Genomic DNA, 27,505 nt, shown 5'->3' with positions numbered 1-27,505 from the left:
TTTTCTTCTTTAATATGTCCTTGAAATAAATCCTCTCCTTTTTGTGTGAAGTGTATGTACAGTTGAGAGTTCAAGACGTGATGTGACTCCCCGTGAGCCGTCAAGGTGCTCTGGAGAAGCAGCCGGAGGCTCGAAGAGAGAAGACAAGGCGTGTGAGAGAGTCTAGCAATCTTTGGCTGCCTGGATCCTCAACACACCTACATCAGCAAAACAGAGAAAATACAGAAGGGTCACATATCGCTCATCGGGCCTTCACAAGTAGGAGGCACTGGAAATGTCACTGAGTTCTCCGGTTTAATGCCAGCTTTCAATACACATATTGAGAAGATTAAAAGTTTGGAAAACCTGAGATCGACTGGCAACAAACTCACCTTGTGTCTTGCCGAGCTGATGCTCCGTCTGGCTCTGTGCTGCTTCCAAGTCCTGGAGCTCTAAAGAGTCTCTCTTACATGAAGAAAAGTTTGTTTTGTCACCACAAGTCCTCTTAGCGGCCTCAAAACAGCCCGACTCACTGTCCGTGTCAAAACCTTCATGCATGTAGCCTTGGTATGCCGCCCCCGGCAAGGTCGGATGCACAGCCACCGTCACGGAGGCTGTAGCAGTTACCATGGTAACAGGTCCCCCTGTGGAGCCTTGTTGCGTCGGCAGTGCAGAGCTGCTATTGCTATAGCTCGGCCCTTTAGTCCTGTTTGGCTGAGGCCCTCTGCCGTTCTGCAGCCTGGGGCCGCTCTGATAAGTCCTCCCAAGGAAGTGAGGTCTTTCGTTGGGTAGCTGTTGCGCGTGGAGCCTCTGGAGGCCTGGCTGCTGCTCCCGCTTTTTACCATCCCAGCACGTAACCTGGGAGCCGAGAGGTGACTGTGCAGTGTGGGAAGATTCATTTAACGGTTCAACTCTTCCGCCAGTGCCTGTTGAATTTTCTTTGAATGGCTTCACCACCTGCAACAAATAAAGTTTTCATCATTTACTTTCATAAAAACACAGGAGTTGGAACAAACAGGAAGGGTTTCCATCGTATCTGTGTGGTCATGCGGCGTACCGTAAGCTTGGGGAAACTGGGGTTTTTGCTGGCTTCCAGCAGGATGTGAGATGTTGAGGGTGGAACGCTGGTGTGCGATGCTATGTCACAGTACTTATAGTCCTCCTCCCCGATGCCTGACGTGGTGGTCATCTCAGAGTAATACTCAGAGTCAGACGACTCCGAAAAAGCCTGTTGACGAGGCGACCGTGGGTTGTGATGGCCCGTGTAGTAACCGTGGTGGGTCATCGGCGGGGGCAGTTGGGGTTCAGGGGAAGCCGTCGGCAGGCGACCGGCATTGTCAACCGGGGTAACCTCAGCTGGCGGGCCCATCATAGACAGGATCACTGGCAGGAGTACCAAGCCATTCAGCATCCCCAACACAGTGAGGATGGCCAACACAGCAAAGAAATACCTGAAGGATGGAGAGAGAAAGATACGTTAGTTTGAACATGAACCAAACGAAGACAGACTTAGTACAACAAAGAACACGCCGTCCAACTAAAATGAGCTAATTGTGAGATCAGTTGGATTTTAGTTGAGGAAAGGATATACCGATGCACCTCTGTGTTTACACTAAGCAGGTCTGCCTGGCCCTTCTCGTCTGGCCTATTGCCTGCATTTAGGGATGTTGGCTTAAGTTCTGCAGGATCTAGAGCGTCAGCCAAACTCATGACACTTTTACACAAAGTTGACAATATTTAGCATTTGTCCTAATTTTATAAAATGTTTCTTTTTAATGTGACACAAAAATGCACAAGACCACAGTGGCCTGATGTTTTATACAGACAAGAACACACAAGCACACAAACACACATGCATGTGCACAACTCCAAACACACACACATAGTTGGCACTTGAGGAAGGGAAGCAGCTCAGGGGAAGAAGTCAGGGAAAGCCCAGTGTTTGTGTATCAAAGGCAGGGAGGGCAAATCTGATTCCCCGCTCAGTCCAACTAAAACATGCTTTGATGCCTTCACTGTCGCTGCTACAAGTCTTTCTCTCGCTGTGTGTGTTTTTTTTTTTTGTGTGCGTGTGTATGTGTGTGTGCATTTCAGTGGAGCTCTGAGGAGGCCAGGGGTGGAGGCAGGCCACAAGAAAGAGCTTCCCGAGGAAAATTAGAGAGGACTCCACTTAAACACTAACAGAAAGCAGAAAGAGGGAGACAGTGAGATGCTAACCACCAGCCAGACTTAAAGAGGTATAAGAAAGAGGGAGGAAAAAAAAGATTGTTGGAATGAAGGAAGAAAAAACAAGGACATGGATAATAGCTGTATGGTGCTCTGGAAACATGCTTCCCTCCTCTGAATGGACTACTACAATGATTACTACTACTTCTCTTGACAAAGGTCACTTTCCAGGAAAAAGTTCATGGTTTGCATGTCTGGTGTGATTTCCCAACCCGTTCGCAGCCATGGCAGCCCCCAACTCTCTCTGACACATTTTCTTCTTTAAGCGGTGACCTTGTTTTCTCCCTTAATCAGAAGCATAACCCATGTCATCCTAACCACTTTTGACGAAACACTTCGGGGAGATATTTTGTCTTTTCAAACCATGACTACCTTTCAACCACACGCAGACATTTAATCTGCGCGTTTTATTGAATTAAAGCGCGGACGCTGAAATCACAAATAGCTTGCTGTTGTTTTTAATTGGCCACCACTTTTCAGCTCACTTGCCTATTCTATCACCAAACAACTTCTTTACATTGTGTGAAAAAAACAAAAACAAGAGTGAGACAGAAAGAAAGAAAGAAGGAAAGAAAGAAAGAAAGAAAGGAAGGAAGAAAGAAAGAGAGTGAGACGTTGGTGGGACCTCCAACAGTGTCTCACTGTTAGGAATTCTGTTGTTTATATAAACTGTAATCTTTTCCATTCGTTGTCAGGGCCTCAGGAGCTGTGTGTGTATGTGTGTGTGAGAAAGAGAGCGTAAGTGTTTACATGCCTGTACATATGTGCATTTCTCCTTGTGTGTGTGTGTGTGTGTGTGTGCGTGTGCACTCCTATGTATGTGTGTGCATGAGAGAGAGGACTCTGAGCAGAGCTGAATTAGGCTTGCTGTTTATTCAGTGCATTACAAGGCCAGGAGATGTTTACAGCAGTATATTTATGCTACTCCCCAGCTAGGCAGCTCTGGCTTGCCCCATTCATCCCACCACTGCTATAGCTACAGCTAAATAAGACCTCCAACAGAGAATCTGGACCCTTCTGTCTCTCTTTCTCACCCCGTGCTCTGAAAAGATCTCTCACCGAACTAAGGGAGAAGAAGATGCCGACAATGCCCTCTCTGACTTTCTTCTTCCCGGTCCAACTTCCTATTCACTCTCAATTTCTCCCCATTTACACCTCTTTATCTTTCCAATCCGACACTAGATCCGTTCATCTACCCACCGATGGATCCGTTCATCTACCCACCCACCAGGACCTCATATCCCTGCAAGGAAAGCCACCCTCGGAGTACTTCTCCTTCCCTCTCTTCTTCTGTCTCTGTTTCTGCAGAAAAACAGCGCTTTTTATGTCACGGAGGCCCGTTGCAGTCTGTGAGCTCAAGGTTGTGGTTTCAGGGTTTGGGCCGAGACCACATTCAGCTGAAAAACATCGAGCTATTCGCCTTTTTTCCACTCTGACCATGAAACAGCGGTAGAAGACACACGCACGCACAAGTACGCAACATTTTCAAAAACACTCACTCACATACAGAAGGGAGGGTTGTTTGTTGGTGGGCTTCAGCCCATCTGACTGGCTGACCAGTTCAAATTTAGCTCCACTTTTTATGACGGCACCCGACGTGGAGGAACCAAATGCCAAACGGACGATAGGAATTTTTACAGATTCCCTCTTGTGTGTGTGTGTGTGTGTGTGTGTGTGTGTGTGTGTGTGTGTGTGTGTGTGTGTGAGTGTGTGAAAGAGACGCAGTGAATGAGAGAGAGAGAAAGAAAGAAAGAGAGATCACCCAGTGGGTAGCAGAAGACTTCCATGTTTACGAGCAGCTGCTACGCACCCTTGATGTTTTCCCCATTTTTGTGCTCCGAGGTTGGGGAGACGGGTGTGTGTGTGAGTGCGTGTGTGTGCGGGTGTGTGCCAAGAGTGACAGAACCAGGTGCATATTTGTCACTGTGTGTATGTGTGTACATAAATAGGGGTATAACATTTCCACCTGCATGCACCGCTGACCCCCCACAAGACTTCCTCCCGTCCCAAAGTAGGAGGATAGACAACTGGCTCCACACACACACACATACACACACAAACACACACACACACACACACTAATGGCGTCAAACCAAAACACGGCTACTTCTGAAGGTAACAAATGGGCTGTGGAGGATGCAGACAGTATTGCTGCGTAAAGCGAGTACCGTCACTCTCTCACACATAAGTACAAAGTCGGTACATACATCGCCACATACACACACACACACACAGACACACACACACACACACAGATGCAGCATCTCACCTCATGATGAAGTCAAACTCTGACCCTGCCAGCATGAGAACGCCCAGCAGCGTGGAGATCGCGCCGTCGACCACCGGGGCAAACATGTGCTCCAGAGCCACTGCCGAGCGCTTGTTTCTGTTGCCAATCGCTGTCAGGAAGCCCTGCGGCGCAGGGGAGGTGAGGAAAAGAAATAAGTTGTGTTAACTTGTGTTTGAGGCAAGGATTGTCATTCTTACATTTGGGGGGGGGGGGGGGGGGATCACAACGCTACACTACAATACTACACTATATCTAGAAAACTGCCAGCATGAACCCGGAAGCCAAAAGTTTCCTTGTAAATCTTTAATCACACTTCTTTTCCCTTTTTCCCTTTCCATTTCAGGCATTAAGCCACAGGAGTCTGTGGTTTGCACCTTAAAACAACTGAAATATTTGCAATGCAGCTTATTGCTTTCATAAAATCTCAATAACAAATCCTTGCAGTCAGTAAAATACATTAAATTAATTATTTTAAAAAAACAGCATTACTGGTTAAATGTAATTCTTCCGAGGTAGGCAAATCATGTGGCCACATGTCAGGCTGCAGTAGGTATTAAACGTTTAGACCAGAGCATCAGGTTTCAAGTAAAGTAGGTGTTTAATTGTGGGAGCTCAGTCCTCCTAACAGTTAATCCATGTGTGTGCTCTTGCTTTGTGCCGAGTCTTGACTTACCAGGGCAATGTGAATGGTGAACTCCACTCCGATGCCCACAGAGGCGATCAGAATGACCACAGGGATAGCGCTCAGCTTGATGCCGATAAGACCCATGATGCCAAACAGCTCCACCGTCATCATGGCCAAGATGAACACCTGTAAGGAAGATGTGGAGAGAAAGTGTTACAAACTGAAGTGTTTTCAATTAGCAGTACTGAAAAACAATGGAATGATGAGGAAACCAGCAATAAAAATAAAATTAAAGCATGTAATCAATAAAAATAAATGTGCCTGAGTTCAGCCCTTTTGTTTCTTCCCCCCAACACAATCTTTGACCCTTTGCTCAGGGTCTCAACCACATGGCATCAAATTACCCTCCCCGGGGCTAATGCCTTCCCCTCCTCCTCCTTCTCCTCCTCCTTCTCCCTGTTCCTTCTCAGAGGTGGTTGAAATGATTGACAGCGCCTGAGACAACAGAGTGTGGGCACTCTGTCACTACCATAACAGCATATACATCTGTCTGTGTTTGCGGGAAACAAATCACCTTGCTTTTCACTGGATAGCAGCCTGTTTGCTTGTTTTACCATTTCCGATATTTTAATGCAACAGCTTGCAGTGTAATGCAGTGTTTTAGTTTACTTAATAGTAAACATGCGTTGTTACCGTAAACCGCAACGCAAACAACAACGAGTCTTACAAAACAAGGAGGAGAAGACGTTTCCCGGCCAAAGGAAGCTTTTGATCCCAGCAGGGCCTCTGAGCCGGGGCACGGTTAAATTGGAAATTATAAAAGGCATTTTACTGCTCGACCACATACAGCCAGGGTGAAACCTTCACAGGCAGGCTGATGCCTGGAAACAGTGCACGCATGTAGCTCTGCCTCTCTCTCTGTCTGAGGACTATGTTGCTGTCTCAATCAGTGCTGCTAGGGATCGCTACTTAAATTAAACACATTCCACTTGAAACTGGCACTGTTGTTGCGCTACACTTCAGCCCCCCCACCCCCCAAATGGTCGGGGATATGTGGATTTGTGTATGTGTGTGAGCTTGGGGGGCCCTTAAGGACCACCGGTCCCACCAGCTTGTGTGTGAAATGTTTTCCAACCGCTGAACACTCTGACTGTCTCTTTCTCTCTCTCACGTACACACACATACACACACACACACACACACACACACACACACACACACACACACACACATATCCCTGATGGATGGGTTGAGCAGGCCAAGGTCGCAACTGGGCAGATCTGTCCTGTCCCCAAGTCTCTCCCTCTCCCTCTGACAAAAGCAGTGAGGGAGTTGGAGGTAGAGGCTTCAGGAGGGCAAAGCCTTTCTCGCTCCTTTGCATTTCCTTTTCTAAGGCCAGCCCAGCCTACATTAGAATGACAAAGGTCCCTGTGTGTGTGTGTGTGTGTGTGTGTGTGTGTGTGTGTGTGTGTGTGTGTGTGTGTGTGCGTGCGTGCGTGCATGCGTGTGTACTGGCCCTCCGCAGAGAAAAAGGGGCCCCCCTAGACAGCGTTATTGAGCTGTGCTGAGAAGGGTGAGAAGAAAGTGAGAGGAGGAAAGGGCTAATGATGTTGTTGAGGTAGCATGATTAGGAAAATGCAGAACCATAGGAAGGATGAGGAAGAGGTATGATGAAGAGTTGTAGGGCGAACTGGATGCTTGCTTACAATGATGCCAGCAGTCCAGGGGTTGAGCAGGAGAATCGCACAGACCAGGAAGGTGCAGGCCAGCACCACGCTGATCGCCAGCAGGAACCAGTGTCTGAGTCCAATGTACTGCTCCCAGAACAGGAAGGGGTATCCGTTAGGGTAGTTTAACACGCCCTTGCGGCCAAACTCATCGCAAATGGCCCGCACACTCTCGATGGCTTCCACAAAGTCGCTGGCCTGGCGAAGGCCGTTCAGGTAGAAGGGGAACTGGGCAAACTCCAGGGGCTCTGCAGCTGGGACTTCAAGTAAGAGAGACAAGAAAGGTTAGATTTTAGATCATTTTTGTTTCTACTGCAGGATATAATAGATTATGATATAATAATGTGTTAAATAAGAGGACTTACTGCGCAGATTCTCCCCTGTAGTGTCATACTTGTCATGAATCCACTCTCTAGGATGGGGGTAGAAGTTGGCCTGGGAGGCCGCATAGCCCAGAGGATCATTACTGACCCAGACTGTCAGGTAAATGTAAAACACCTCTGCAGGGATCAAACCCTCTGCATCCACCAGCCGTCGTGAAGTCAGCTAGAGAAACGTGATTACACAATTCAGATTCAATAGACATTCTGGTATTGAGTTTTGTCAGAATAAATGGTAAAAAGACAGCTAATGTAGTGGTCCGCAATACCACACATGGATACTGTTTTAAAGTATTTCCTGTGGCTCTTGTCGACATACCTGGCTGTAATTAAAAGGCTCTTTCTTGGAGCCGGTCTGGATGAGGAGCTTGTACGCCAGCGCTCCGTCCTCTGTGCCGTTACGATAGCTGTCAGAGGTAATCCTGCCGGCCTGCCAGTCAGCATCAAAAGCAGCCTGAAGACCTGCGTGTGAGGCAAAACACACATGGAAAAAGAAAAGAAAGGATTATTGTGGTTGTCATTTATAAATATTATGATTTCTATTATCATAAAATTATAGGAGCTTTCCTGTGTGTCTGTCTGGGGGGACAGTGATGTTGAAAATATAGTTTCCTTTTCAATCTATCTATTTTTTTTCTTCTCATCTGGCTCTGATTGATTAGGTTGTTGTTAGTTATCACTTCCTCCTGACTGGGCCTCTGACATGTTCTAGCCTGAGGACACACACACACATGCAAGGATAACCTATGACCCCAAACCGTCTACTGCACCACCCCTGAGCCCAGGTGGACGGGGGAAAACAACGGCGTGACTGAACTTTTATTCACCCTTTGCATGTTCTCACCTCCGCACGTGCACGCACACACACACACACACACACACACACACACACACACACACACACACACACAGTCATTCATTCATTCCTGCCCTTGGTTAAAAAAACATAATTGTTAAAAACTCCCATTGGGACACAGAGTAACTTATTACCTGACTAACTAAAATATAAAAAAATAAAGTGACTGAGCCTTACCTCTGAGCCAGTCCTGGAAGTAGTGCAGCCACATACGGGGCAGTTTGCTGTCGCTGTCTCTGACCACATATTTAACAGAGTTGAAGGCGTTGTGCAGCTGGATCAACAGCCTCTGTGACCGGGCGTAATCAAATCCATCCATGGTGACCAGGTACATGTTGTAAAAGGAGAAATACTTGAACTGGGCGTCGATGAAATCATACTCCTTGGTGTCGCGTGGCACTATGTCGGTTAGATAGAGGCCGTCGTGCACCATGGTGGTCCCATACAGGCTGAGGCCCAGCAGGCCGAGAAAGAGAACCACCACGATGGCTTTGCTTTTGGGCTTGAGGAGAAGTGGGGCGTATTTCTCCCTGGCGAAGGTAGACAGGTTCCAGTGGAGGAAAGGGAGTGGGACGCACTCCTTTCCCGATTTAGAATCCTCCACCTGAGCCATGAGGTCCCTTGTGGAGCTGGAGGTCGGGGTGAAGAGCTGGGAGCCGTAAGGGTCCGGCAGGGAGGTGGTTGGGGGGGGAGGTGTGACGGCTAGGGGGAGGAAATCCAAGCAGAAAATTAGTGTTTTGGTACTGCGGTTTATTCATGCTAATTTTACAGGACACTTTGGACAAAACACCATAATTGTTGGGATCTTAATATAGCTGTGTTTACCTTGAGGCTGTGACGTGGGGCAGAGGATGATGGACGGCGGGCTGGTGGAGATCTGAGAGGTAGGTGGTAGGATTGTGACGATATGCTGGCCGGCTGCGTCACACTGCGTGAATGCCTGCACTGTGGTGGTGATTTGGGTGCTGGTGGTGATCGTCGATCCCGCCGAGTACTGGTGCGTGTGCGCCGTTGGCGTCGAAGGCGTGTGCGGCTGCTCTCCAGCGTCCGAAAGCTCGTGCGGAGAGAGGTGGATGACGCGGTCGGAGCAGGGGCTGTACAGGCAGCAGAGGACATCCAAACGCTTGTCCTCGCGCCGGTGCAGGTCCAAACTGAGGATGGCAGGGAAGATGAGCAGCACCATGCCAAAGTTAAACACGACCACGATGGCAGCCTAGGGAGACAAAATTAGAAAAACAAATTGAGAATTGACAGAGAACAGTATGTGAAATTACAGACACCCTAACCCAGCTGGGGAGAGTCAGTGCTCCTTCTTCTTCTTCTTTTTTTTTGTATCTCAGACCACAGCCCAGAAAGCAAAGAAAAGCCCTACTCTAAATCACCAGCCAGGAATACTAAGCGAGCCAGAAGGGGAGAGGAAGAGAGAGAAGAGAAAGAAACAACTCCATAATGAAACAACTACAAGAAAGATTGAGAGAAAGGAGCATTTATATATATATCTATATATATATATATATATTGGGAATCTGAGCAAAACCATCACCCTTCACCACCACAGCTGCCTCCCCACTCACTCCAGCCCCTGAAGCTGACATTCTAACTGGCTGTGGTTTCCAGTGTGTTTGCGTCTCTGTGTGTGCAATTGTGTGTTTGCTTGTGTGTTGCAGACCACCCACAGTTCGTCACAGATCAGAGCAAACCGCCTTGACGGGCCAGTGATATACTGATCCACTCCTCCCTCCCTCTCCTTCTTGTTCTTTCTCTGTCTGTTCATCACTCTCTGTGCTCTGATTATTCCACATTACACACACACACACACACACACACACACACACACACACACACACACACGCGTTTATGCACATACATACACACATAAAAAATGTTGGCCCTGTAGGTGCAGCGGCAATAAAACTGGGAACAAAGGCTTTCCTCGCCATGAATGAATGTCACCTCACTTAAATTATCTCTTTCATTTTCAAAAGAAGCCTCTGGCCTCTTGGTGTGCGATTGTGTACATGCGTTTATGTCTGTGCGCATGCGTGAGAGGGTGTATTGAGAGACATACCTGCAAAGAGAAGGCTCGCAAGGCAGGAATGGGTACGAGAGCGGCCATAAAGAACGCAATCATGTTGTTGATGGAAGTCAGCGCCACACTGGTGCCGGTGCGTCGCAAACAGTCTCCTGTTCGCTCCTTTAAGAAAAGAAAAAAACAGACAATGTTTAGAGGAGAGGAGAGGAGAGGAGAGGAGAGGAGAGGAGAGGAGAGGGTGTCTTAAAGGTACCTTAAAGGGGATGTTGCTTCCAGCCTCTGTGAAGGAATGAGCCAATAGAAACATGTCATCCACACCAATCCCTAGTGCCAGGAAGGGAAGCACCTGGGATGGGAAGAATGAACATTTAACATCAAAAGCTGGGCTTTACAAACAGAAAGCCTTACACGTCACACAATACATGTATGTAGATGCCTTAGTGGTGTACCTGTGTGGTGGCAGCATTGAAGGAGAGGCCAAGCAAGGAGCAGAGACCCAGTCCTGCAGCCACTGACAGAGCTACTAAGAGCACGCCGGCCAGCCCCACGGCCCCCTGGGACTTGGCACAGTCCCACCTTAGCATGGTCACACAGGCATAGGCCAGCTAGAGAGAAGATGTCAATTTTTAAAGTTATTTTACAGTATAGTTAAACATTGTTTTATGAACTAACTAGCCATAACCAATTGACAAAGATCGTTTGTTAGGCTTACCATGAGCAGGTATCCGCCTGCCACCCTGATGACGCTGACATCAGAGAAGGATTTCATGATGTCGTTGAGGGTGGTGGTGGAGAAAGCGTGGATGGACTGGCTGGAGTTAGATGGAATACTCTGGTGGACCAGCTGGGGGATAAATATAAATGAATCATCAACAACAATACACCAAATGATATACTCCTCAGCATATTACTTAGTAAATAAACAATTAGATTGACAGAAATAAGATACCGCCAGCACTGGAGTGATGGTTACATGAACCACATTACCTTGCAGGGTCTAAACTGTTGCATTATTTTCCTGCACATGAAAACACACTTCCTCCCTTTGACCAATCCTACCCAACATCTCTCCTACAGCCCCATATTTCAGGGCCCTCTCACAGAAAAAGCACCCTGTCCCTTTGAAATGTGTGTGAAAGTGAGTATGATTGTGTGTGTTTACATGTACTAGAATGTGTGTGAGTGTGTGTGTACATATGACAACTGAGGAGTAATGAGCACAGATGCCAGAGGTTGTGAGGTCAAAGGTGAAAGGGATGGGATCACATGGCTTGTGAGGCTACTCTCTCCACTCTGTGCCGCGGATGGATCGAAGCTCCTCACCAATCTGTTTAACTGTCCGCATTTAGTCATCCTTCCAAATCTGAAATGGATCTTTTCTTGTTATTTAATGTGTCAGGAGGAGGTGTCCTGTTTCTGTCAGTTTACGTTGGAGTTTTTAAATGTTGCCTGTCCTTCCTTGCATATGTCCCTTATTCCCCCCCCTCCTCTCTCCTTACCCTCACCGTCGTGGGTGTCAGCTATCACAGCAACAGCTTGTTCCTATAACTAGGGCTCTGACAGAGAGAGATGGTCGGCCTACCACACACACACACACACACACACGCATGGACGCACACACACACACACACATACTCACACACACACACACACACACACACACACACACACACACACACGCACACACACACACACATGCATTCACACACACCGACTGCCCTGGTCTGCCCCGTGATTTGCTTTACAAGGGAGCTGAAGACTGATGGAATTCAGACACTGTAGAAAGTCCCACACAGTGTTTTTGTGTGTGCGTGTGCATGTGTGTGTGTGTGTGTGTGTGTGCCAAAGCAAAACAGGCAAATGGACAAGGGAATGCCTCCTCATTTGTATCATCTTCCTCCTACTTCTTTGTCTGTACGAGAGCATTTGAGTATACGTGAAATGTGTGATGTATGTTCGCACCTCCACAAATTTCCTCTGCCAGGACTCGAGGATGGCGGTAGCCTTGTCTTCATTCCAGTTTATGTCGTGGATCTCGTAGTCGTCTTTAAAGTGCTCGTACAGCTGCTTAGGACTCATCAACAGGAACATGGTTTGGAGAGCCTCCGCACTGCAAAACATACAGATGCAATCTTAGGATACCTCCCAGATGTCTGGCTCCCCATGCAAACATAGTTTATTGTGTGTTGAGCTGAAATAAAACCTTAACGGCATCATCCATGTCACGACTAGCCGATAAAAATCACCCAGTCAAACTGTTTTTGGTATCCCTTCACCTACACAGGAGCGTGCCTCACTGTGAATGTCTAAAGGCAGGTGCCTTTTCTTCTAGGATGTGTCTGCCTGCCTGCCTGCCTGCCTCTCTGTCTGCCAATGTAAACAGCTAAAAGCAGGTGTTATCTAGTCTGCCTGTGTGCCGGTCTCTCGGCTGCAATCCCAGATGTCCTCAGGTTTTCTTGGCACAGACACGGCGAGCAGCAGTGCTGCTCAAAATGATCATAAATGATCATAAATCACATCTAAGAGTAGCCTAAGTGTGGCTGTTGCAGATGAGACTGGAATCCGCTTTCATTCAAGGCTCTGTTTGGCCTGTGTGTGTCATGAGCTGGGCTCTCTGACCAAACGCCGGCACATCATTTGTATCGGCCATGCTTTTAAATCCAGTCAATGGAAAAAGACTAGGGGTGTCAACTTAAGGAAAATAAACATTAATTTGAATGTTTTTCCCTCCTTCTGTATCTTCTTCTTGTTGGTCCCTTACACAAATAAATGGGTAACAGGGTGTGTGTGTGGCGGGTGGGGGGACTTTATGTGTCTGTCAATCATCTTTAATTGGCCTATCCTGGACCGGGGTCATGAAGGAAACCAATCCCTCTCGGTACCAGGCATTCCTAGCATGTGTCTGTAGGATTTTTAAGGGTTACATAGACTCGCCGTGACGTGCTGCCTGCTCTGCTGGCTGTAATCACACAACCCCTCCCCTCTTACTATCACATCCTCCCGTAAGACAAGAGCCAACTTATAACATGCTCTGTAAAAAAAAAAAAAACGAAGCTGCAGTGTCCGATCTTTCTCCACATGTCTTAATAAGCACACACCTCAGCAGAGTATCCTGGCTGCTTTTGACCCGCCCTCCCAGGATCAGCTCCTCCTGCCAGTGCATGAACTTCCGACTGAAACCGTGGCAACCACCCTGGAGACGCCCAGCAATGTCAGGACTCTGAATAGATGAACAGACGGAAAAACACAGAGAAATATGTTAGGTGTTAGTTCCGAGCGCTACTTTCATCGATAAGCTCTCTTCAAGATATAATGATATTTCGGTGAGTTTACCTCTCCTTGCTCCTTGTTGGGTGCACTGAGAGGGCAGTCAGGGTCTGAGGGGTCCAGACATGGCCTGTTCATGTAGGCATGTCCGACCTAAGGAATTAAACAACATCACTTAAGTCTCAGTATAAAGACAAAATAATTGCAACTACACAAGTCTTTCATTCAGTATATCATCCTGTATGAGTCGGTATTTGTCCCACCTGAGCTTTGTCCAACATCTCCTTGAATCCTTCCAGTGAAGTGAACTGACTCAGCTCCTCCATCAGCTTGACTGGATCTAGATTCATCCACTGGATGTCTGGCATACCCCTGGAGAGCAAAGACACATGTATGATGAGCGTCAACCTAAACATATTTGACAATAACCTGAAGAAGTAACTGTGAAATAACTTGTATCACATTGTGCCCGCGAGGCCGCATTGGCTTTGCATTCCTGTTAATCATTACTTTGCGCAGATATAACAGTTTAATTGTGTCTCCCTGGTTGGGCCGGGCTACACAGGAGGCTAGCTGCAGATACAGGATAAAATAGCGTTTATTATCCTGTTTCACGCTGCCACAATGCCCAAGGAAAAGGCACGGTGGCTGCCTGCTCGCTTCCATTCCTCAACGTCCTGCACTGAGTCATAACGATTACGTCTGCCTCCCAAACATCTTGATAAGGAGGGAGGGAAGGGGAAAGGTTGGGTGGATGGATGGGAGGCAAATAGGTGAGGGATGAGAGGAGAAGCAAAGGGGAAACGCTCATGTTGTTTCTTGTGTGATGTTCACAGACAAATAAACTCTATTCTGAGCCTCAACTGTACCGCCATCCTCCTCCTCCTCCTTAAAATAAATTCACAATTTGCCTATGAATCTACTAAACTGTTCAAATTCAACAGCTTTCTGGTGCTTGGGTCTCGCTGAAGGGACTCATGTCGAACTGGAGTGTTTTACATCATCAATTTCACACCTCGATATCCTGCTCTGGATACTTGATTTAGTTTTTACTGTTATTTATCTTTCAGAAAACAAATCCATCCACTTAAATATTATTGATCGATGCTTCTTAAAATCAAACCACCCCAAAAAATAAATACTTTTGATTCAGTGCAAGAACACACTAATGGTGGACATGAAGAAGACCGAAAGAGATGGAAATAAAAGAATCCTAAAGTATCTCAACTCTGAGCCCAATCTCCCTCCAATGGCTTATGAAGAGAGCTCCTCTCCTATTCCCACATACCAGGGTCCCTTTTGCTGCTGCTCGCAAAGACACACTCCTTTATCAGCTACGTTTTGCTTGAGTGAACCGAGCTTGGGCCCTTTTGTTTTTTCATAGATTGCCGCTCTTTGTTCACCCAAGTTTTTGCTCTCTCTCTCACTCACTCACTCTTCCTCCTTCTCTTTCCAAATCTGCCCCTCTCTCTTTCTCTTCCCGTTTCTTTCTCTCCATCTCACTCTTTTTTTTTTCTTCTTTTTTTTTGCATTTAAAACTAAAGCTGAAGTGAAGCGGAAGCTGAGGGGGGCTCGGGCCTCGGTGGCCACCACAAATTCCCTTCAAGAAAACTATTAATAAATAACAACAGATGCCGAACACTTTGTGGGACTGACAGGAATACTTGGAAGAAGAGCATCAAAGACCCTCTTCTCCCTCACTATTGCTTTACTGGGAGATGCTCAGGATGGGAATAGTGTGTTTGTTTCTGTATTTGCTGGTCTGTCATGCAACATACCGCAATCAGCTGGAGACAGAAATACAAACAAATAATTTGTTTGCAAAGAAACATCTGCTATGACTTCTTTTATAAACTAAGGACTCAATTGAAATATCACTTTGGACGCCAAAAAAAAGCTCTCTTTCAGTGACTCAACTTCTCAAGAGAACGTCGCCCTGATAAAAGGAAAAGAAAAAGAACAGAATCTGCAAATGCCCAAATACGCCCAGACTCCACTGTTAGCCGTCTTGTAGCTTCACTCTGTCTTTCTCGAGGGACTTGAGGCTTGAATACTGACCATTTTATTTGTTGGACAACTTGGGAGCTGGGAGCCCGGGGCATTACCATGAGAATGCCGAGTGTTAGCCGTGAGCTGACAAAGCCGGCCCCCCTCCCTCCTCCGGGGCCCCTGCACTGATGGACACTCACTCGTAAACTAAAAGAATGCTTACCATTGTCTGACCCAAAGGGCTCCCCTGCCACCACCACCACCACCACCGTCGCTGCTGCCGCCACCGCCGCCGCCACCGCCACCGCCTCCCCGCCCTCCGTTCTACCAACCCACCACCCAGTTGCTTCTGCAGCCATCTCCCCTCTCTCTCTCTCTCTCTCTCTCTCTCTCTCCATCCCTCCCTCGTCCTCACTTTCTCTCTTTGAATTTCTCTGTCAGGACACCCCCCTCCAGTCCCTCTCTGGGCCCTTAAAGAACTCTATTACTGACCAGCGCTGTCAGTCACAGCACTCACTGACCGAATACTGAAAGCCCGACTGTATGTCTCCATCGAGCACGTGTTCAAAGTTACGTCAAAAGCGCTCGTCTGCAACGCAAGTCATGTGGAAGCATTGACAGCAAAGGGAGAGCCAAAACATTCTATGACATGTTGTGATATGCACCAAAAAAAAGTAAGTTCGGTCAAATATTCCAGGACTTACGGTAAATAGGCGGATCCTCCCTGTAGTTTGGCCCCTTCCCAAAAACAGTCCAATGGGGTGATTATCATACAGGGGAATAGCTTGTCAATCATCTGGGATCAGGAAATAGAAAGGAAGCATGAGCAAAGAACAGAAACCAGGAGAAAACACGCATGTACAGAAATTTAAAAAATCAGTTTGTTGTAAACTCACCCTTTCAATCATGACGTTTTCTATAATGGGAACTCCTGATTTATAGCATATTTTGTTAAGATCCCACGATCTACGAGAGAGTAATAAACATGTTATAATTTGTAGCTGTTATTGTCGATAGACAATGAGTCCTTTTCACAGAACTTGTCCGTGGTCGACTTACTTTCCAAACAGTGACACCTGGACCTTGCTGGCGGACAGGGCGGCTTCCATGTGAACCAGCAAAGCCTCCTGGGTAAGAATATTGGTGCCCTCTTCTTTGGGGGTCTGGATAAGCATCTGTGAGGTAAATACTGACTCCTCTCCCTGCTTCTCCTTGGTGTAGCGGAGCTCCGTGCTCACTCGACTACCAGCTAGAAAACAAATGAGAAAAGGACAAATTAATACTGAATTATTGAGAGATATATGTACTATATTATTCATACATTAGCACATATTTATACAAATACACACACACATTTGGAGCCTATAACAAAGTGTGTTGCATGTGCATATATGCACACACACTTACACAAGAACACACACATATATCGACCAACGCCCTTGGTCCTCGCCAGTGTTGGTTTTGAAGGCACTTCACACAAGCCAACGTCTGGCCAAGAGAAATGAGTAATACAGCTTCTCATTGGCTCATTGTGCAAAACAGATGTGCCCTGTTCATTTGGAAAACCAGCTCTCTGATGCCCCGAAACCCTCTGCTCGGGGCAGAAGATATCCATTTAGACATTTTGAGTACTGGAGAAAATACCATGATGAGAGGAGAAGTGAAGAGTTGGTTAAGAGGGAACAGCCAGTGGCTGTGCACGTATGTCTATGGCTCATGTACGTTTGTGAAGGAAATGCATCAAACAACTTACAAGAGGTTAAAGAAAGGCACATAGATTCATAGAGAAAGAGAAATATTAGATGTCAGAGGTGGTGATGAACAAAAAAAGAGACAGAGAGAGAGAGAGAGAGAGAGAGATGTTGTAGACTCCAGCCCCCTAATTACAGGAGGTTGCCCTGAAAAGAGTTTGCCAGCCGGGGGGATCTGTGCCTGTGCCAAGTGGACATGAAACATGCCGCGCTGGATCACAGAGGGCCCGTCTGCCCCTCTCGCTGTCCCACTACATGACAACCTCAGAGAGAAAAAGAGAGGGAGGGAAGGGGAGATGGGGGAAGTTTGGAAATGAGGGCTACCTCCTTCTTAATTTTAACTCTCGTCAATCTTTTACTCACTTTCCCGACGCTGCACTCAAACCTGACTGCGTATATTCCCCTCATACCCTTAATACTCTCCACAAATCCTGCCTCTTGTCTTTCTCTCCGTCTGTCTCCCTCTTCCTTTCTCTCTCTTTCTCTTCCCCTCACGCTCGCTGCACCTCCCCCAGCCTGGAGCAAGCTCATATAATTGATGGGGAGAAAAAGAAAAAACTAACTATTCTGCCTCCGCCGCAAAAGTGTGAGATCAGGTTAGAGCTCTGGGCTTCGGAGACAGTCCAATATTTCTAGGATACGCTTTCAAGGCTTTAGTTACCTAGGCAGGGGCTTCAGAATATAAGGTCACCTCATTTTTTTAAGTGTCTGGCTCAGTGCATCCCGAGAAGAAGAAAGAAAAAAAAACACGTTATAATGCTTTTCTTCAGATGGAACCACAACAACAACAAATAAGATAAAGAATCATTTCGTCACTCTTGTATTTGAGAAGATAAAGATGTGTTGTTCTTACAGAGCACAGAGTTTATTTTACTTTAACGTTCACACTGTGAACAAGAATCTGACCCGGTGTAAAAACGGTGCTTCGAGGTACAGTCCTCATCGCCTCCACTCAGTTTCCTTGCCACACAGATTTCCAATCAAACATGACTACAAAATGGAACCTTTTCCGTTCTTGGACCTCTTTGACATCTGTTAAACCTTTTTTGACATTTCGTATGTTAACCTCTGCAGTGTGGGGTTTTGATCCCAACAGGAACTGGGTGGCTCGGAGAGACTCTGGCTCTGTAATTACAGGCCTCCTGAAGTAAATTATAGCTATTTGTGTCTCGTTCCTCCCATCTGGACCACCCAGGCAGCCAGTCCTCTCTCTTCTCTCTCTCTCTCTCTCTCTCTCGCTCTCGTTCTCGCCTTCTCCCCTCAACCCCTGGTCTGGCCCCAACCACCCAACTCTGAGCTTCAGGACTTTTCTGCTCAGTTCAGCTCTGTTCAGCTTACCGCTCGCTCCAGAAGGAACCTTGTCCTTTCTTGTCTTATCTGTCTTTCCATGGCTTTCTCTTCTCTTTTCCCCCCTCTTTATCCTTTTCTACTTCTTTCTCTATCCCACTCTTTTTCAATCCCCCTACCCTCTCCCTGCGCTCAGCCTGCGCTCCACACAGCCTTAAAGAGACAGTTCCCGGAAATTTTCCCACCCTGGGAAGAAAGCGCCTTTGAGAGTGGAAATCCGGTGTTTCAACACCCTGGTGGCGGCTAATTTTTACTACATGAGCAATTTTCAAACATGAAATATGAGTCTGTGTTAGTCAACATGATAGAAAAACATGGGGGAATTGAAGAATCACAAAATGAGTACCACTCCTTCTAAATCACATCCATGATTCTTTCATTGGATGTTTTTTGAGAAACTCGACCACCATCTAAAGAATCTTAACAAACAACTCGACTTGCTGGGTGCAACATGTGAATTCATTTAGCTTCACCACTAAAAGCACTTTCACAACAGTTACGACATTGGGAAAGAGAAAAGCACATTAAAAACATCACAACAAGCCCTGACATGGTTTCATGGCCGTGTGCACGGATATAATGCTCGTATGAATGTGTGTGTGTGTGTGAGTGTGTGTGGGCACCGGTTTAAACACTGGGCCCTGTCTCCACCAAACCCAGTCATTTCCTCTCCACCTGACCCTTCCCTTTCCAAAAGCCGAACACCCAGAATCCCCTAACTCTCTGAAATATGTGCGGCTTCTCACATCTGGCTTCTAGGACGGAGCCAATGCCATCTTTAAAGTGCTGCGCTTCAAATGTATTCTATTTTATTCTATTCTGTCTTCGTGGCTTATAGGCCAAGTCCCAGTTCCAGGCAAGGCTAGGTCAGACCAGGCCACCTTCAAAGTTCAGTGTGGTAGATTAGCTGGATTAGGGGGCCTCTGAAAGGCCCCACGCTGCTAAGGAGGAAGACCCAAGACGAAGAGGGCTGAAAGTGACATGTATGCTTTTACCTGCTACATAGTGCATTGGATTTGACCCTTTCCTAATTTACACAGCATGGCAGCATGATAAGTACTGAACTACTTCTACACAGAACCTTCTTTAATAAAATATAGATTTAAGGCAAAACTCACAGGAGAGTAGCAACAATATGAAACAGGACAGAAAGTCATTCCTTGGCTGCTGTTTTCTATGCATCATTTACTTTTCCCCTCAGCCGTTTTTCTTTTTCACAATGTCCTCCAATAGAGGCCCTTTATTTCTTTTGATTTACAGCAAAGGAGCCAAATGAGAAACTCATTCTCCTGAACTGGCACACAGCATCACAAAAAAATGTCCTTTTGTCACTTGTGGACCCACCAGAATCAGGACTGCGCCCCACGTTGGGTCCTCAGCCCGGCCCTGCCCTCTGGCCGAAAGCCGGCTGCCCACAAGCAGATGGGCCGTTCCTCTACACAATCCTTCAGCGCTGCAGCTCCAGACTGAATGCAGACCCTTTTGTCATTCAACCCCTTCAATTTCTTTCAGATGTTTCCCAACAAACATCAGAATAAAATAAAGAGGGAATGTTTGTTTTTTTCACAACAAAAGCAAATGGACCAAAACTTTCCCAGCCTGTAAAACAATGCCAGAGTTGGCTGTGGGAGGGTGAGACCGGCACTTTGGTATCTTACCTATAGAAATACAGTCTATGTGTGCGCGCGTGTGTGTGTGTGTGTGTGTGTTTTTGTCTTCACATGCACGCTGTATCTGTTCATTAATCCTCAAGGACAGTTGTGGAAATCCTAAATAATGTGCGAGCATGAGAAAACAAAATGTATCCGTTTTAATGTGTTTAAATCATGCAGCTCCCACCATCATGAAGAAAAAAAAATGCCCCGAGATCACACCTTAAAAACAGTATAAAACAGCGAAAACAACATGAAAAATCAGTTTTACTTATATTCTATTCAGATGTGCCAGTGGTGTTAGCCACCACACATAAATTTCCACCGGGGTTGGCATTTAGGCACTTTCTATTTCCATATGTATAGGCTTGCCTCTGCTAATTATGCTAATCATGGGCAGAGTTGGCCACTGTGAAAAATAGTCACATTAGACACTCCACTGACCGCTAATACTGCTTAATGTGTGGTTGAAACATACATTCATCCCTGCCTGAAAGGCAAAATTTTTCCACGTTGCTGGTCTCATTCAGACGAGAAATGAATTTATTGAGCCCAAGAACCATTTCTATTTTTCCCTCCCAAGTACCAAAAAAATGTTCAGTCTCTCTCCACCTCCCTTTTACTTTTTATACTTTCACGGTGTAAAGACAGAAACAAATGGTGCAAACTCTAAGGTGACTGGTGCCGCTTTATTTCATGCCGACCAAAGACAAAGGTTGCTCTTTAGCTGGGAAAGAAAGGGTGCCGCTATATTGATTGAGTTCTCATTATTCCGTTTTCAGTTGCATCGCGGCCTTTCTCAGTATATCGCATTCAATGTTGCAGTGACTGACAGTCCGGTGACCTTTTGTTTTTCTTTAGAAAAGCTTTGGCACCACAATAATCGTACAATGTGTGTTTTATGATATCGCTGTAAATGTGGCCACTTGGTAAATACTTTTATTTGGAAAATTGCGACTACGAAAAAATTAAATAGTTAGGGAGCAGTCAGTGTGTCTCCAGTATCATGGAGGCCATGTGTCTGTCATATGCACATGTATCTGTAGCTGCTCAATGTGTGTTGATTTGTTGGGGGGTGGTCTTGGTCTAACTGTTGAAGAGTGTGTGTGTGTGTTGGGTGGGTGGGGGGGTGCTGAAAAAAGGGATGGAACGAGGGGGACTTGGATTGAAAGATGGCCGGGGGGGGGGGGGAAATAAACATTTAGAAGTGACCCAGGTTGACTCTGGTCTTGTTTGTTCTCTCTACCAGTGAGGTCCTGGGCCCTGAGCGCTGGGAGTTTATTTATCTAGCTGGGGCACCACCGCGCACTATTCACCTCCAATAATGCCTCATAGAGCTCCCTTTCTCTGTCTGAACTGGGGCGCTGTGTGCGCTCCAATGAATTATAGCATTTACCTGCTGTGCCGCTCTGAGGTTTGTTTAGAGAACTCCGAACGCCGAAATGCCCACGTGTGCATTTGCTCGTTTGCGCAAACTCAGATGTCTCTCCTAATGAATCCATTTTCTTGGTCGGATTTCATTGCTAGCTGACGAAGCTAGCGCTTCAGTCTCTATGCATTCACGTTATGGGGACTGTGTATGGTCTTTGCCTCCCCCTTTCCTATCCTCTTTCTACATGGCCTCTTTATGGGACATGTGGTGCGCCTGCTATCCGGATAGGCCCTGTCTCACTGCACTCATATTTGGACAGCTTGAGTCTGTGTACATGTCTGTCATGCCTCACCCAAACTCTGCCAAGAAGAATGAGTTTAGTTAATGTGAGAGTAAACACCACCACTTTTACACGGAGGCCATTTCTATCCGCTCGTTTCCCAAACAGGCTTTTTCAAGCGGGCCTTTGTCAAAAAGGGAAATGATCCGAGCTGAAAAGTCTTAACGGTTTGATACAAGACTCAAAACAATTATCCGAACGCATTGCAAAAATAAATCATTTAGTAGTAAAAATGTCAACCAACTTCTCTCTCATGGACACTCAGCGTCTCACAGTCTTTTATGGCTCACACTTGATGTTTGTTCAAGTGAGACAGGCCAAAACATAGGCCAAAAAAAAGAAGTGTCAGCTAGCCGTAAAACGTCGGCCCTGTTCCTGCCCCAACCCCCTCAACGCCTGCTCTCATCCCTCTCTTCTTCTTGCACCTCTTCTTTTTTTTTGTTGTTTTACGATCTCTCTCTTTTCTGCTTGTGGACAATACCGACTGGGTCACACGTTCTCCACCTCACACCAACTCTCACACGCTCAAAGGTGGGCAGGCTGTATCAGCGTAAACCGCAAAGGATCGCGCAATGTATGTTTACAGCATGCAACGCTTCATTTACCCGAGAAATGAAATACAGACTCTGTCACTTTTAGATGATACATGTCGCTGATGGAATAATGAAAACATCCCGTCGTGTTCGTCCCTCAGGTCATCGGACACTTTCCAAAAAAACATGCTGAGCTGTGACAGACATTTAGAGCACAGCTTAACAAGACCTGTGTGAGTAACTGAGGGTATTTTGATGGGTGATGTCTATCTGTGACTGAGCAGATAGATAGAAATAGTCCCCCTGTCAGACTAAACACCCTGATACTTTGGCTTTCGTTCCCACCTACACAGGTGGGAGGAATGAAGGCATGATTAACCCCCTTTACTCCTTTGTTACACGCCCCCTTTGCAAATGCACAGAAATGATCAAGGCAAACAGAGAGGAAACGAATAAAGGCTGTATACAGTGGACGTATGTTTGCTTGGAAACTCAGGTACAGGCACAAACTTCCCCAACCTCCCTATTCTGTCTGCTCTCTCTCGAGACAGACTCCACTGCTGTGCTCCGCTTCACAGTGTGTTGGTCCTGTAGGAGGGGAGGAAGCAATTAAAAAAGACCTGGTGGCCTGACTTCACAGAGCTGGCAGACAGACAGGTAGAAATATAAACAGACATACACAAAGCATAAGCAGACAGACAGGCACCCAGTCAGGAAATTCAGGCGGGCGGACAGACGGCCAGGCAGGCGATACACACCAAAGGTGACAAAGATGACAAGTGTATGTGTTTATGTATGCGTGGGAGCAGGCTCTAGTATGAATATATGATGGGAAGCATATGCCCCTAACACATTCACACACACACACACACACACACACGCGCGCGCACACACACACACACACACACACACACACACACACACACACACACACACACACACACACCATACTGGCATTGTTAACACATACGGTGTCAATTCACAGTTAGTTTGTTCTGAACAAATGAGGATACAAGTGGGAGGGCTTTGTTCATGCTGCAATCTGGAAGATTAAAAGTATAAGAAAATACATTTCATTTTAACTTAAGAAATATACACACAAAACACAGTCTAATAAAACTCAAAAACTAATGTAGAAAAATGTTCTGAGGCCCTTAACATGATATCAGCTGTCTTATTTAAGGGAATATCATTCCTGCTTCTTTCTGCTTGTGTGCAATGAGGCGTGTGTGTGTGTGTGTTTCTGTGTGTGTGTGTTTCTGTGTGTATGAGAGAGAGAGAGAGAGAGAGAGAAAGAGAGAACTAACCTCTCCTTGTTACCAAACCACTTTACTCTCCATTGAGGCCCTAGCAGCTTTGTCAATGGGCTATTGGTGGAAACAAGGCAGGCAGAAACTTTAGAAACATGGCCACGGCCTCTTAAAGGCACAGCATTCCTTTTCAGCCCCCCTTGTTCAACTCTCTCAATCCCACAGCAAAACAACTGGCACACAAACATCTAAACATCTCCTTTAAGAGATGGATCTGCCAATTAGCTCAAGAGGTAATCCTGAAGCTTTACACTAACCAGAAAGAAACCAAAGAAAAAAAGAGACTGTGGAAATTCAAACTCTTGTTGCCTGCTTTTGTTGCAAACTCAGGCTTTTGCAATGTCAAGCTAATTATTTCAGTGACTATATTTACAAATATTTGTTAAATTTTTTTAAATTGTTTCCCTTGTACTGGAACTTTTTTTTAAATTCCTGTGCAAATGAAGCGCGCAGCCTCCAAACACTTCTCCCGACGGCAGCAGCAGCGTGTGATTGCTCAAACACCTCCACACAGCTCCTGTGGGAGCCGCCTGTCCCCGTCCTCTAGTGACATGGTGGGCTTAAAAAACCCCATAGAGTCTGTTTATATTCACCAACTGCTGTAGCGCTTTTAGAGTGTGCAAAACAGGTGGGTAAACTTCAGCTGCATTCACTTATATTTTTTCTTCTCGTGGGGAGGAGGAGAGGAGGAGGAGGAGGAGGAGGAGGGAGGGGGGTTTCAGGGAGGTGGTGCCCGCTTGCCTGCCTGCCTGCCTGCCTGCCTCTTGTTGAATGGAATCCAAGAATAGTCAGGGACCACACAGGGAGGTGAGGGGGGAGGGGTCAGAGCCCTCAAAGATGGCTAACCATTCACACAGTCCATCTGCTGCGGGGATCAGCCCCGGCACTGAAAGCCTGGGGGTTTAAAAGGAATTTGGCCAATGTGAAAAACCAAATAAAGTGGCCACTACCCCTAAAAATGTACAGATCACCTAAATCTGAAATGCTCTGAAATAGCGCAAAAGAGAGCGGAGTCAAATCTAAAGGTTTTGTGAGTCAGCGTAGAATCACAAACACAGTCATGCAGATGGGACAAGCTACAGATAGTCAGTGTGTGTGTGTGCGTGTGCGTGTGTGTGTGTAACAGAAGAGGGAGAGGGACTATTGTAATGCAGTCGTGTGTTTGGGTTTCTCAGGTAAACTGTGACTTAATAAGACATGAGCAACCAGCACTGAGCATGGAGAGTAAAACGTACAGTATATTCCCATCACACTGGAAACAGAGACCTGCTACGCAACATAATTAATACTCTATTTACAAGCTTTTTGGTACTTGTATTCCTTCTATACAGACATGATGGCGTTGATCATTCTATTCATCCAGACACACATAAAAAACAACGTAAAACCAGCTCACGCACGTCTCACTCTTTGCTGCTTTAGTCTGGAATTCAGCCAGACAAGCAGTCAGTCTATCAGTCAGTGAACACCTATTGCCCTCCCGTGGCACTGAGATCACACTAGCATGGCCACCCTGCATCTTCCCACCAGCCACTATTGCCATTCAAACTCCAGTTAAACCCAGCGGGAAAAACAAGCTCATCAAAATGCCCAAACTTCCCCCGGCTGAATATTCTGAACAGACAGTCAGTACATCCAGCCATGAAGACTGAACTGAACCCACAGAGTGAGTGAAGCGTAGGTGATGTTGCATTTGTGTGAGAAACAGCAACGACACCAGCGTCCGCTGCTTCACAGGAACAACACACGAAAGATGAAGAGAAAACATCTGAAAACTCACCTTCCACCCATAGCTGTTCGATGTCCGTTTCGATGGCGGCGACTCGGAGTCCCACAGACAGGGCCCCGAACACTAAGAGTCCAATAAAGAGGACCTTCCCACAGTGCTTCTGGATGTGGCAGCCCAGAGAGAACAGGAGGGCCTGGAACCTCGCCCGGATCCACAGAGGAGCTTTCTGACCTACCGCCTTACCCTGGATTCGAAGCAAGGAAGGAGTGCAAGAAAAGGACAGAATTATTATCAGCATTACCACACATGAATAATGGGAAATTTGCACAACTGTCCACAAAGGCCGCTCTCATAGCTTGTATCTCTGTAGCTGTGTCACGAGTGTGAAGAATATGTGAAGCACAGTGACGACTTGCATCCAGGACACTACACATGCATCTGTATACAGAGTGAGAGAGAGACGTCTTTCTGTGGAATTTAAGGTGAAGCCTTGTGTAACATGATGACAAGCAAAGGTGCAAACTATAGCCACTAGCCACAGATTCAATGCCAGTGCTGTCATGTCTCGAGTGTGTGCTGTCAGATTCCTGCTAAATCCTCATGTCTATCGGCTGATAGACATAAGTCAGGATCTCTGCACACCCGAGAAGATTTGAACTGCACAGTTGAACGCAACAATTTCAAAAGCTTTCAGGGAAACTAATTCCTAATAGTTTAAAAAGTCCAGTGAAACTGCAATGAGAAAAAGAGCTTAACAACACAATGTTCACCAGTTCAGACCCAGGACTTAATGGAAGCTACAGCAATATTGGGAATTCAGATTACGGCTGCAGTTTAAGAAAATCAACACTACTGTTTTATCAACAACAACAAAAAGTGTCACTCTGTATTAGACACCTTATGAATCTGTTTTTATTGCAAGTGCATGTATAAAGTTATCATTATATGCGTACTGCTGTTAAAGAGACTATTGGTGGTTATTAGTATAAACCCATATGAATGAGTTGGTAACACATAGAGTTTAAGCTGACATTTATTTCCCTGCATTCATCTACATTATACCGTTTTTTTAACCCTTCTCCCCTCTAATTTGCAAACTATTTGTCAGAATCTCGCACGCTCAGCCCCCGGTGCCGCACATGTCACCGCTGCAGGAGACATTGCACTGGTGTTGTGGTTTTCTCTCAGCGGTGCTGAAACACGTCCAAGCATCCGGGCGGTCCAAAGATGCTTTGTCAGATCAAACTCAATCAGTGAATTCCTTAACAGGACCCACCACATTTCCAAACAGACCCCGGGCCAATGCGCTCTGCGCTGCCTGCACAACAAAGCCAAAAAAAACACGCACAAACACGGCTGCGATATGAGTACACACCCGGACTCGCTCCCTCCCGGTGGCTTTAGCACACACACATGAATGAGAGCCTCGGTGTCCATTCAAACAAATAGCAACGTTATACATGCTGCCAAACGCGGAACCTCTTGTGAAGTCGGGATCACTTTATTCCAGGGGCTTCCTAAAATGTCATGCGAGCTCGCAGATGTGAACACACACTATGCGATTTATGTTTTCTATATGTATATATATATATATATATATATATATATATATATATATATATATATATATATATATATATATGATGACACTCTCTACACTTTCTCTCGTTAACTGATACAGCATGCAAGTGAACTGCCGCCCGGCTTCGCTGTCGACTCCCTCGGGGAGCTCTGGTGGTCCCCGGATCCCAGTGAGGGAGCTGCTGGCTCCAGCCTACATTCCCACATGCGCCCTCAACTCGCGATTAGATAACGGCTGTATCCAAAAGCTGTTCTTTTGAAGACGTTTCATTCACAACCCGCGGACTGAATGGGAGCTGCCCTCAAAATAAATCCACACTATACTGCGGGCATTGTATCACCTTTGAGATCTGTTTAAGTGCGAAAGCAGCGTGGCAGTAGCTGGGTCTCCGGAGGACGTCTGGGTTCGCAGGCGGCTGGGAGCGCGTATAACTCGGGGGTAAATCTCCATAGACGCCGGACCCTGGGACCCCGCGATCCGAGGCCATAGTCCGAAGAGGGGGAACGGGGCGCTGAGCG

General features: G+C 46.5%; 1 protein-coding gene across 1 annotated transcript; it reads right to left on the bottom strand.

The window, feature by feature from the left end:
- On the bottom strand, positions 1-27,474 carry ptch2 (patched 2). Its single transcript, XM_034555799.1, has 23 exons — positions 27,328-27,474; positions 25,457-25,649; positions 16,431-16,620; positions 16,268-16,337; positions 16,076-16,167; positions 13,646-13,754; positions 13,449-13,535; positions 13,214-13,335; positions 12,078-12,225; positions 10,828-10,959; positions 10,565-10,720; positions 10,369-10,461; positions 10,152-10,277; positions 8,909-9,296; positions 8,261-8,785; positions 7,547-7,689; positions 7,213-7,393; positions 6,827-7,107; positions 5,169-5,306; positions 4,475-4,617; positions 1,037-1,430; positions 372-936; positions 1-197 (listed from the first exon to the last, which is right to left on the bottom strand). Exons 1-23 carry the CDS (start codon positions 27,472-27,474, stop codon positions 163-165), a joined length of 4,458 nt encoding a protein of 1,485 aa, XP_034411690.1. The 3' UTR covers positions 1-162.
- Between the last annotated feature and the right edge of the window lie 31 nt (positions 27,475-27,505).

This window comes from Cyclopterus lumpus, chromosome 17 (genome assembly GCF_009769545.1).
Source record: "Cyclopterus lumpus isolate fCycLum1 chromosome 17, fCycLum1.pri, whole genome shotgun sequence".
In the NCBI taxonomy this organism is placed as follows: Eukaryota; Metazoa; Chordata; class Actinopteri; order Perciformes; family Cyclopteridae; genus Cyclopterus; species Cyclopterus lumpus.
Note: the sequence above shows the minus strand (reverse complement) of the source record. Positions and strands in the feature narration are given on the sequence as shown.